At 38.6% G+C, this 13,364-nt stretch overlaps 1 protein-coding gene across 5 annotated transcripts in view; it reads right to left on the minus strand.

Moving 5' to 3' along the window:
- The window catches only part of PITPNM3 (PITPNM family member 3), a 51,682-nt gene that overhangs the window by 24,124 nt on the left and 14,194 nt on the right, over positions 1-13,364 (minus strand). For 4 of the 5 annotated variants that reach the window (XM_048324442.1, XM_048324443.1, XM_048324444.1 and 1 more), the window contains 2 exons: positions 10,924-11,031; positions 2,184-2,231 (listed from right to left, as the gene is read on the minus strand). In XM_048324442.1, coding sequence (XP_048180399.1) covers positions 2,184-2,231; positions 10,924-11,031 — 156 coding nt within the window. Of the gene's footprint in view, positions 1-1,372; positions 1,504-2,183; positions 2,232-10,923; positions 11,032-13,364 lie in introns of those variants that run through there. The other variant, XM_048324446.1, reaches the window with a different exon arrangement.

The raw sequence follows: 13,364 nt of genomic DNA on the forward strand, positions 1-13,364 counted from the left end.
TGTCAACAATAGAAATTTAGAAGTTCCATTTTTGGGGAGATCATCAATTTAAAAACATTTAAATTAAATTAAAGGGATTTAAAACTTAAGTCTTCATTATAAAAAATCAGCAGGAACTATTGAGCACTTTTTGGTCAGGACCATGTATCAGCCCATTGAGAACTACCCTACTAGTTAAATGGCTCTTAGTAACATGTGGTACCAAAACAAACTTAGGTGAGGTAGGTGAATCAAAACAGAAAGTGACACTTGCCTATTGCTTACCAGATACTGAACTATAAGGAAGACAGCACACAGTCCTAAAACAAATGCAACCCCAAGAGAAAAACTGCTTTTCATTCTAGCAGTCAACAGTCAGGAACAGTGGACACCATCTAAACTAACTTATTTAATGAGTGATATACCAAGTATTTCTGCAGACAGAAACATATCCTGCTAACACAGATACCAGTGAGCTAGTGTGTCTGGCAGGGATTGTTTCAGACTCAAATTCCCACTGGAACTGGTATATAAATATACATATATACACATGCATACATGTTCATCAGTGATTTAGAGAGGCACTAAGCAAGTTCTGCATCTCTACTCAGTTACTTTGTCTGAAGTAACTTGTTGCCCTGTCTCTTCACATGGAGTACATCAGATCTCAAGACTGCCACGAGAAGAAAGCCAGGTGAAAGGAAAAACTCTGAGTGATTCAACCCCTCAAAGCAGGCATGAAAGGCAGGGGTTTGATACATGACCAAAAAAATAAGTTATTTCCCTGAATCTAGTAGAAGAGAATTCGTACGATCATTCCCAAACTTCTGAGATCATGAGGTAAAGTTCAAAGCCATACTAAAAATCAAGTGAGGTCCTCTTTTTTCTATGACACAGACCATTTCAAATATCCCTAATATTTTGCCATGTTAATTTAGAGGAGAAAAAAAAATTTGAGGAGAAAAAAAAAGAGAACTTGTGTTGGCTACAAAACATAAAGTGGCAATAGTCCCAAAAGAAAACTGCTATTTCCATTATCACGCCCTCATGAGAAATGATGCCGTTTCTTGCCATCTGCTGCACTATTGCTAGCCCTTTATAATGACAAATCCATCATAAGAAATATGTTCATATGAAGGCTGTGACATATGCTTTCTATTAACAAATGAGAAAGAATACTGTAAATATACTGCAGATGCAGTTTTGCAAACTGCACTGTTTATAGGAAAATAATGGCATGCATCACTGAGCCCAATCGTGCTCTGAAAACCACAACATGAGATAGTTCCTGTGTTAACTTTCACAGTTTCTTCATTGAATGAGTCTTATACATACACATGCTACCAGATCTCATAAATTACTACTATAGAGAACAGAAGAAGAAGAAACACACAGGATTTAGCTGAGGATCTTGACTCAAAATGCTCCACAGCTCCAGTTACCAGACCTGGCCAGATGGGAAAAGTATGATTTCCAAAAAGGAAGGGGTTGGCACCTAGTGACAGCATGTCCTTACAAACAGAGCTGCAGGAATAAAGAACCAACATTTCACTGTGAACTCCAGGAAGGTAACGGACAATGTCCCCAGAGAGAACTGTGATGAAAGAAAACACCCTCATTAACACCATACACTTCTATAAGTCAATTCTCACTCTTTAGCAAGCAATGCAAAACCATAGAAATATCAAAAGCAGAGCCACATGTAAATACACTCCTTGAAGTTGGGCACCAGCAGCAAAGGAACCCTAGCAATGCCAGGCTTGGCACTACTTTTCATTCTTATAGCACTCAGAAATTTTAACAGTAACACTTCTTGCACCTCCCTAAGCAGAGATGGAAGGAGGAAGTCCAGAGCACAAAGCACTGAAGGCTCCTACACTCCAAATTGAGCCATGTTGTACTGCCCTGTGTGAGCTATTGTGTACACCAGCAGCTTCACTCTCCAGTGCTCTACCTCCACCACTCCAGCCAACACTATAAGACAATAATGCATTAAATAATGTCACAGGCACTTTCCTGGTACATTTTAATAATCCATGGTGAAAATAATTAAATTTAAAAGAAAATTTAAAAGAATCATGATCCCTCCACATGCATTTCTCTTCTCAGTGTAACATACCACAAGGCCTGTGCTAGTTAACGACTCTATTACTATCTCTAGTTGTTGAATAGCTTTGGTACAAAGAAAAATTAGAACAACTCACGTTGTTTTTCCTGTAGAAAGCCAGATGAGCAAAATGCAGACTCTTCACCTGCAAAAGAAAGAAACCACAATGTAAACTAAAATTGCTTTACATGAACATCAAGTTCTTTACTTTTTCTCCTGTGTTGCTGTAAATATTTTGCAACTGACTACTACTATGCAGATTTCAAAAACCCCCATTGGCTTCCGTGGGAATAGATCAGCATATGACACACCTGACAACTTCTGGAATCTATTAATCAAAATGGTTATGCTAGAAGCTAGATTTTATTCTTCATTTCAAGAAAGGCATCATAAAAAATGAAACTTGTAGGTAGGTAGGGAGGAATCTATTTGATAGAGAAATGTAGGTAGGAATCTATTTGATCACCTGCAGCACTAGTCACTGAATCTCTTAATAACTAAGAATTGGCATAACTTACCTAGCAATACAAACCAGATTCTTATTACAAATATTTAATTAGCAGTTGTTTAAAGAATATTTTTGTCCTTCCATTCTCTTCCACAGTCTACCCGTCCAAGGAAAGTTGCAAGTACAAAGAGATTTTCTCAGATCTAAATACAAAAACCTAATCTACAGAGACATAAGGATACGGGAATAAAGGCCCTTCCTATAGATAAAGTGCTCTGGCCATTACTACCATGGAGGGTAAACACCTTTGCCATCATTTGTCCATGACAAAACCCAAAGGTATCAGCCTACCTCTACCTACACCTACCATCACAGCTGGAATGAGAACACAGGTCTCTCAATCCCTTCTCTAGGTTCTTTCTTCAGAGGCCCAGGCAACATTTACTTTTTTTTTCCAGAGCCAACCTACCACTTGAGTACATTCACACCTGCAACAGACACAGCACGCTGCTCCTGGAGCACAGCCTGACTCAACAACAGAGGCAACATCCTGTTGCAGGTGTTTGGAATCAAAGAACAGAACGGCAAATGACAAGGACCAGGGACGCCGGTGGCCCTCTACGATACTGTGAATAAAACTGCATGTGCTGCTGTTGCCTCCCCACTGATTTGCTTGCGTTCAATGAAAGCTTCTGCCTAGTGTCTAAGACTTTAGAACTTGTCTGCACGGTTTCTCAATCTCATGAATTAAAAACACTGTTATGCTAAATCCAGCTAGTGTTAATACATAAAGACTAATAATAATGTTTAAGTCCTCTGATGGATGCAGCAGTACTGCAACTATTCTCTATTTTTTCAGGTGCTCCAACTACCACAGTTGACAATTTGGTTTTGAAGGGAATAAAAAGAACAGAAAAAATGTCAGGCTTTTAATATACAGCAAAGAAATCTCCTTTAGTCCACTCTTTGTGCAAGCTGTACTTGCAGTACACTGCTGTACCTCACCTTTGAGGAATGAAAATAATTTGAATTAGCTATTTCCAAACTTCACATATAATCTTTCATTTTCAGTTCCTTTCCAGGACAATTCACAGACTGTTGTTCTGCCAAAGAGGTTGGGTCACAACTGTTACCTGCTTTCAGCTTACCAGAGAAGAAGTATTAACTGCAACAGCTCATAGAGAGAGTCATTGCTGAGGCAAAGCAGCCATCAGTCACTCCCTTGGGAACAACGTGTGAAGTTCTCAGGAATGTGAGAGCTAAAAGCAAAAACCAGACCTCCGTGCCAAGAGCACAGACCAGCTTTCTGAAGTGCTTGTATACACAATCCCACAAATTACAACATGTAAAACAATGGGTTTCATGAATAAAATTCCTTCCTGTGGCGGCTTTGAGTGGCTGTGCAGATAGAAACTCTACCTCGCAAAAGAACAGCTCTCGACAGAAACTGAAGAGACGTCCACTACAGAACTAAAATTAATTTTTATTTGGTAGGTTTAAGAAACAGACAGTTACTTTATTTTTCATCACACAATATATTTAACAGATTCTGAAAAAAATGCCACTTCTCTGTCCCAGAATTGAAGGATGATCTGCAAGTACTCTTACTTGCATGCTACTAAAAAAAATAAAATTAAAAAAAAAATCAGGAAGGTGTTTTTTGGGCAGTGTTGAAACCAGAATAGAAGCCATCTTATTGTCCCACAAAAGATTGGTAAAACCAGTAGAAATAACCTTCTGTATTCTTCAGAGAAAGCAGCTGCAGGTAAAAATAAGAGTCACAAAGTTACCTTTAGTGTCATGCCGTGGTACACCGCCAATACACATACATTAGATTTGTAGCCTGTAGCCATTACACACACATGTGCTCCTGAGATGTCAGAGGGCATTTTGTACAATTCTTGTCTCTTGTTCTGCTCTCACCTGGGATTACATCAATAATGGGTTCAGCGTTAGAGGATAGCACAGCAGAACAGAGTGCCTCAGGACCAAGGAGATACCAGGGGAATTGTTCTCTTCTTTCTTCCCTCACACACCCAGTCCTGCAATACTGGCCAAAAAGGCGCCAGCAAGCTTTATGGTATACATGACTTTCTGTGCTCTAATAATCTGAATTTGTGTAACAACATAACCATACCACTGGAACAAACAACATTGATGCTCCTCTTTAGAACATGACTTTCACCTCAGCAAGAATACTGTGAAAATTAACTTCTGAATAGAAAAATCTGTTTTGTTAATTTTTTTTTAAAAATGCTGTAGCAAATGTAACACCAGTGTGAGCATAGATATGTCAAACTTGGGAAAACAGAGGGAAAGGAAAGGAGGCAATATACCTACAGATGGTATGATCCTCTCCATGGGAATGGCAGCCAGGGAAACTCTAGGCCCAGTGAAAATGATGCAAGAACACATGCTGATTTCAGCATGTGGACCGGATCTTAATACAGATTAAAAAATGAAAAGGGAGAGACTGCAAGGAAAGCAATGCTCTCTGCAGCAGGACTCAGCTCTCAGTAAAAAATATCTTAGCAGGTAGATTAAGCTTCCTTCATTTTGCATGCATCTTCTGTGCTGTATTCTAGAACATACAGCATCACAAAATTAAATGACAGCAGTTGCACAACACTAGTAACCTGCCCTACTGTAAACTGCTAACAGTAGTGATTTGCAGAAGTCCAATCCACTGCTTCTCTCCAAAACCTGCAGCTAGAAGTAAAATCTGGTTTTTATATGAGCAATCTGATGCATTTTGGAATGCTGATGACTATTGCAGTTTCCATATTTCCCTTCTACTGTTCACCAAGCCAAATTTTCTGTTTGCCACTCTTTATATTAATAGGCAGCAGCAGATGCTATTGCAATAAATTTAATAGCAGCATAAGCATCACAGTCAGCTATGTAAAAACACCGTTTAATTAATTATGTGACTCCAGGAGGGCATGACGAGGAGGGGTAGATCACATGCTGCTGGAGGGAAGGAAGAGAGCAGTTTGTTTACACAGAACATTCACTGTGGACAAAATTAGGCAAGGCAGCCCTCAGAGGGGTTAAACACTGTACAGCCTTTATTATTGACCTAAACTGGGATTAATTTTATTTCACAAGAAACCATAGATGGTTTTCAGAAAGCCTACAGTCTTTCTCCTTCCGAAAAAACATCAACCTGAAGAATGATGTAGCTAAACCTTCCTCTTACATGTAAGATTTGTACCTATTGTGCAACAACCCAGTTGAATATTTGATGAAGAAAAATCTCCTGAAGTTGATTAATTACTTCTCTCTCACAGTAATGTTTCTCCATGATACCAGACTAGTTAGACTCTTAATTTGATGGAAAGATAAAGCAATACTGTTCCACAGACAAACTAAAAACTGTTTCTGTCCTACAAAGTAATAAAATAGCAATTACTTTCTCATTTGCTTTCCTATCTCTACCTTCATCTACAGGGCAAGGTCACGGTAAATTTTTGCAGCAGCTGTCAGTATATCTTACCCTTCTGACTGGTATTGTCTTACCTCGTGCATTAATTTGGCCTAACCAGAAATTCAAGAAGTCTGGGACAAGACAAAGGCATTTTCATATATGCTTAATGCTCTGGAATGCCCAATACAATTTCTGGGAGCTTAGTGCACTCTGAAAAGCTACTCCTCGTGCAGTCTGCCCAAAGCAAAACCAAACCTTCTCTAAACAGAAGAATCACTGTCATCGAGTTGTCTTTCTAGCAGCCTTGTGCACATAAGACAACAGAACATACGAATTGCGACCTCCTGCCATGCAGTCATATAGTTTAGCTTTAGGGAGTCCTGTTAGGAGCAGAGAGTTGGACTTGATCCTTATGAGTCCCTTGCAACTTGAGATATTCTATGATTTTATAAATTAGCTTACTCCACAGATGTATATCAAACTTAATCTTAACCAAAAACGTTATTCTAGTCTTTCAGTTCTGTTCACTGCCTTGTGGCTATTATGACAGGAGAACAGAGAGAGCAGTTGAAGGAATCAACAAGAAATTGTTCCTGACACTCCTAGAAACTGGCTGCTGCACAAATAAACCAGCCTTTTTTCCCCCTTACTCTAGATAGGGAAAAAATGAGATCCAAAAGATACTATATTAGAGAACAAAAAAAAAAAAAAAAATCAAACAAACAAAAAAATCACTCAGTGATGCATTTATTGCACTTAAAATCTCAGGAAATATTTTTTTAAAGGGAAGTTACAAAGAGCAGATAGAGTAGTGGGGAGTCATAGTGCATGTCGTGAATTCAACAGCATTTTATAGTCCACTGAGAAACACAAAGCTTGTTACTAAAAAAAAAAAATCAGTAGAAATTGAAAAGCTCAATCCTAGGTGGTGCAGAAAGGGAAAGAATTGCAGGTTTCCAAACACAGACCAAATACAACTTGCACAACAGTAGCATCTCCCAGCTCTATCCACTATCTTGTAGCGGGGTGGATATGAAGAATAAATTTGATCTAAATCAGCAATTCAAATGACTCCCAGAAAGAAAGCAATATTCCTGTCAGCACTACTTTCCAGATAGACAATCAATTTGGTAAAAGATGAAAAGATCTGTGTAACCTACTCTTGTGCAATGGGACCAAGAAAGGCCGTTCACTCACCTGATATGAAAATTTCCAGTTGTGAAAGCTGATCATGTCCATGTATTTTGCTGGTAACCAGTAAAGCAATCCATCAGTCTGTATGTGTGGCATATGAAGCACAGGAAAAGTGAATTTCACAGGCATTTTACAGTCAGTTATGTTTTAAACAACTAAAAATTAAATCGTATTTTGTCAATATACCTGAGAATTCATCCTAATTTGAAGCATTTTAATTCAATTAACTGGACTTGCAGAGTAAAATAGTAGCATGTTGCTGACAAAATTGACTAATGGCTCTTAAAATTTAATTAGGGTGTATTAAATAAATAGTCATCATTTGTGGCAAGCTTTATTACAGAAATTACATTGTTATTTGTTTGCTTGCTTGTTTATTTTCTACAAAAATACCAAATACGGCCTTTTTATTTTTTTTTAAATAAATTAGGTTTTAAAACAAGGAAACAGTCAAGATTCATTAGGGCTTTGCCTGTTTCACTTTTTTTGTGTGTGCATGTGTGGGTTTCTGTAGCGTTTACATTTTGGAAAACACAGGCTGAGCTGGCAAAGAAGATGACCAGCCCGGCTGATCAGAGAGCTTTGGCTTGAACTCAGAGGAAAAAAGAGAGTGCATCACCTTTGAAAGAAGGGGCGAGCAACTGGGGAAGACTACAGGGCTGTTGTGAGGTTACACAGGGAGAAAATTGCAAGGGCAAAAGCTCAACTAGAACTTAGTCTTCAAACTACTGCTATAAAAGACAACATTAAATGCTTTTTACAAATATGTCGGCCATAAAAAGAGGGCCAAGGAGAATCTCCATCCTTTACTGGATGCAGAGGGAAACATTGTGACAAATGTTGTGACCCGGGGCCCAGAGAAAAGGAGCCCACTTCTGGCAGGACTTGTGGCCTTGAATAACAGCCTGGTTGATTTTTCCCTTCAGCAGGCCAGTGGGCATGCAGTGGTAGGACAAGAGAGAATGGCTTTAAACTGAAAGTAGGTTTAGTTTGGACATTAGGAAGAAATTAATGCCTCTGAGGGTGCTGAGGCACTGGCACAGGTTGCCCAGAGAAACTGTAGCTGCCCCATCCCTGGAAATATTCAAGCACATGTTGGATGGGGCTTGAAGCAACCTGGGATAGTGGAAGGTGTTCATGCCCATGGCAAGGAGTTGGAACAAGATGGTCTTTAAGGTCCTTTCCAACGCAAATCACTCTATAATTAAGTACACCTTCTAGTGAAAGACAGAAATTACGTGCTCCTGAGAACCATGAGTTGTGCAAGAATGCACAGTCAAAAAAAAAAAAAAAAAAAGAGATTGTACACACCAAGTTTCAGATGTTATTTAACTTGGTCACATATTACAAAGATGTATATTTCTCTTCCTTAAAAGAAATAACCAAACAAAAACATGCCAATTACCTGTTTTCCCACAACGACACCACAAACTAACATTACTGCAAATATCTTGTTACTGTGATTTTAATACATAATCTAAATCAACCATTTCAACCTTCCTACTCACTCATCCATCTATGTTTCTGAAGATCATCTTCACATCTCTCTAAATTTCTATAGGAAGCTTTTTTATGAAAAAGCTATCCACAGACAAGAAAGATGCACAAGCACTTTCTCTTCACTGCTAGACAAACTTTCCTTCAAGACGTCTCCCACCATCATTAAAGACAAAACCTCTCTTGCTACTCATGTCGAGGACCATAAGCAAACCTGAGATATACAATCCATTCCTATCACACTACTAAGTAATTAAAACTAGTGCGTTGGGGCAAATAGACAAAGGAAATTGATGAAGATCACATTAAGATCTCAAGCTTGGCATTTGCTAAATTCTGAAATCTTGGCTTTGCAAACTTGGTTCTGGGATATTCACCAATTGTAATGAAATAAAACCTGTCCTATAATTTCTGGTAAAATGGCCAAGAATCAGAGCTGTCCAGCAACAGTGGTCGGTTCACTGAGGACAGGCAGAAAACCAAACAGTCACAGAAAAAAACAGAAGCTCAATACAAGAAAAACTTCCAAGCTTGCATATTTTATTAGATGTGACCAAAAAAAGAGGTCTGATGTTGCAATGTAGCTTGCACGAAGTAATACAGTAGTTCTGTCTATGTTAATGACCCAGAAAATGCCAACTGCTTCTGCTCACCAGTTAGCAAGGCAGAAGTAAATAAAATTCCCTAGCGTGGAAGTTACCAGCTCAGGAAGGGCAGTCTGATCTACTAAAGCTGCAACCTTTTTGTTACTGCTGTTCAGTGTAATTAAAGCTGGTTCATGTCCATGGATGTGTGACACTGCTCAGCTGGCAAAGGCAAGGTATCCCGGCCTCGAGCTGCACTGGCCATTCCTTGGCAGCTGCAGTTCTTCTACTCTTTAAAAAAATAAACTGAACTGAGGGAACAGGGGAAAGAGGTGACAAAATGAAGGCTGAAGAGCTGAAAAGTCTGCTGGCCGTATACAGAGATTGAATCATAACAATACAGATAAACTCCAACTGCACTGGCAAGCATTTATTATCTCCCTATGGAGCTCTGTGGTTCTTCATCCACTTGAGACGTTTCTGGATTCTCTCATATTTTAATTTGCATGTGTGAGAGAAAAGAAATAAGATATGGTATGTTCCAGCTCTCAAACCCACATTTACAAAAGACCAGTATAACAAGAGATAGCAACTGAGGGAGAGAGGACAACCCTAATATTCACATGACCTTATTTGAAGTCTTATGCAGGTTTGGTCTCAAACAAATGTGTCTTGACCTCATGGATAATGCATACTCCAGCATTTTTCCTCAGGATTTCACCCTTTAAAATGCTGACATAGGTTTAAGTTTACATGCTTGAATTTAAGATTACTAGCTTGAATTGAATGACATTTTTTTCTGTAAAAAGTATTTGCCTGGTTTGCAAGTTAACATGTACAGTAATCTCATTTCCCACCATAAAAAACTCAAGTAATGCAATATAAAGCATATACTAAATTCAAAGTATACAAAAAGTCTTCCTCACCTTACCTCAACTTACCTTCACTGCACTTGCACTATACAAAAACAAACCAACAATAACTTCGACCTTAGAAACACTAACAATATATATTTAAGGTAAGGATATGATGTCAAGATAGCTGGAGGACTGAAATCCACCAGTCTGAATTTGTTCCTAGTGGTGAGTACATGCATTTCCTTTCATGTAATGGACAGAATACTTTGCACCAGGAGTGAATTTAAATGCATAACTATGATGTGCTTGGGCCTTTACCCTAAGTCCCAGATTCTTACTGGTGTATCAGCGCCCATTTCCCACTCCTTTCATTGGTACATAGTTATATATATATTTATATAAAAATGGCCCCAAATACCTGAAAGTATGCGTCTCCATAGAAATTCCAGATAAAGAGTCGTCGACTTTTAGGAGCAAAATAACCCGGTGACAACAAGAAGTCTCTCACACATTGAATACAAGAAAAAATAAGTTTTAGTCTTGTAATCTATGTCATAGTTGTTCAGCTGAGTCCAACACTGACTTCCCACTGAAGCCAATAAATTTGTATTACCTGGTCTGACAAAGTTTTCTCCTGAAAGAGATCATTGCAATTCATTTCTCAGCACTAAAATGCTACTTAGATATCCATGTTAATCTTTTAACTATGGGATGCTGTAAAATTACATTACTTCTGTAGAGCATTTACATAGTATCTAAAAATGAATTGCTTCGGTAGTCAGATGTTCTTGTTAACTCTAAAGAAATAGGTAATACAAGCTAAACATTACCTTGATTTTCCTCAAGCTTCCCAATTGTTTCTATCTGCTCAACAAGGTCATTTGAGTTCCACTGGCTCATGCCTATGAGAATAGCACTTTTTCCTTCCACCATCTCTTCTGTAACAGGAAAAAGAATAGAATAAATTACTGTGACAAACAAGAGAAAAAAGACAGGGTGAGAACTAGTAATTAAGAGAGAAATAAACACTCATTAGAGCTCCTAATGGGAACAGATAACAGGTTATGCAGGACTGTCCAGGAAAGCTTCTTGCCTACTCATATGATCTACAGAGATCCTATATGTTTCACAGATTATGTGCAGGAAAAACATGGAAAAGAGAGGACTGTCTGAATTTTTTCTCTTGCCTTGAGCAGTCACTGTAAAACAAAGTTGATAATAATCACTTGACTGTTTGAGTGGTTGGTTGGTTTTGGGTTTGTTTTTTTTAATTTTTTTTTTTGTTTGTTTTAAGAACATTCAAAAGGCAGAGCAGAGGGAAGCAAGGACACACAGACCAGTTCAAGACTTTTCAAGAACATTTTTTCCCCTTTTATCAAAGCCGCCTGTGCTACATAAAACTTTACATTTTCATCTAGGGACACAGAGACATAATGGAATGGAACCAAGCTCACAGTACAGAGAACCATCTCTTTTATTGAGATCCCATCCAGGGAGCAGGGTAGGAAAGCACAAAACCCAACCTGCAGATAGATATTCACTCTTTTTTGTAAAAAAACAAACCCAAAACCAAACAGGCCTAGAAGCTGTAGGAAAATATTTTCCTTCAATTTAACAGCTATTTAGCAAGAAGGGTGCATTAATCCTTTCTGAATAAATTTACTAAAAGCACTTCAGTCTGGCTGGATACAGCCCAGAATGGTCTTTGTACCTAGGGTAAGCACACAGGAAAAAAAAAATAAGTAAAATAAGAAATAACAATTCTTTACTTGTTAAGGCAGATTCAGAGAATGGGTCAAATTCTGTCCTCTCTTACAGCCTTTTGTAGAGAGAATGGCTCTAATATGGGAGTAAACACAGAATAATTTAGTCAGGACATTTCTGGCTAAAATAATCATTTTCAAATACCTACCTTTCAGTAGGTCTCTAAATGATATAAAAATTTATGTTCTTTCACATTCTCTCATATGTACCTCTCTCATTTAGAGAGATCTTGGTACTGGAGAAAGATGGATCTGCATAAAGGACTGTATAAATCACTTCATAGTCACCACCATATCTTATCTCTCCGTATGCCATGCCTTTTACAAACAAACAAGGATAAAGGTTATTTATCAGATTTATCAGAGAAGGGAGATCCAGCAAAGCCCCCTGACATCTGATGCAATCTCAGCTGCTCCCTGAGGCAGAGAGAACCAACCACTTAGCACAGGATTTTGCTTAGGTTTTTTGTTACTTTCTCTCAAAGGCTGATTTATTTGAAGTTCTATAAGGAGGAAGGGAAGGAGCCATGGTGGTTTTGGTCTCTTCCCTCCCTCCCTCCACAAGTGGTTTTACAGTCAATCTAACTATGATGGGTATTTTCAGTGATGTTTTGTGCTTGGTCCTTACTGCTGTTCCTCCTGCCAACTGGAAGTAACAAGAAGTGTCTTGCCCCCCTGAGCCTCACACCAGCCCTTCAGTGTAGTTGCACATACAGATGGAAAAGTGTTCAAATTAGCAGCAGCATAGAACAAACACAGCCCTCAAGACCTCCTTAAGGCCTAATGGTGAGTGTCTGGCTGAGAGGTGTAACATTTCATCCATAGATAAAAATGGGCAGTAATGGTTCTCTGCTGGACGTTTTGTTTTCCTGCTTTGTTCTTCTTGAGCGAATTCCAGCGTTGGCACTGGAAGACCAAGCAGCAGCAGCAGCAGCACAGCCGATGGCCCTTTACACTGGCAGGTGTGTACAGCAGGCACGAAGACCAGTGAAAAGAACTGAGAACAACTGAGAGACATGTGCCTCCAGGGCTGTGTTATGGAAGATTTTTTTCTCAGCTTAAAGGCTGTGGGGCAGGCATGTGGGAAGATCTGTATGGGGGTGTTTGCCTGTCTGTTGTGGAAGTCTGATAAAATGGCCAAATGGGAATGTGCAAGCTTCTTTGAGCAGCTTTTCAAATCTGAGGAAAAATGCTAGTTAACTGTGGAATTTCATATTCTGACAATTTTGTGATAATGTACTCAGCTGTAATTTTCATCTTCTGTGATCAGAGGTATGTTGCAGTTAAATTATAAGGTCGTTTCCTGCACCAAATATCATTTTACATGTTGACACTGTAAAATTCCTGTCTAACTTATGGCCTGTCACATGGAAAGCAAGAAACAAAGGAAAGCAAATATAACATATATTTATACTACAATATTAAACAGTAAAATATTACTTCTCCATTTCTGTATGGATTTCACTAAATTAAGCAGTTAGCCATGACAGATGAATCAACAGTCAAAA

Source organism: Corvus hawaiiensis, chromosome 20 (genome assembly GCF_020740725.1).
Source record: "Corvus hawaiiensis isolate bCorHaw1 chromosome 20, bCorHaw1.pri.cur, whole genome shotgun sequence".
NCBI lineage: Eukaryota > Metazoa > Chordata > Aves > Passeriformes > Corvidae > Corvus > Corvus hawaiiensis.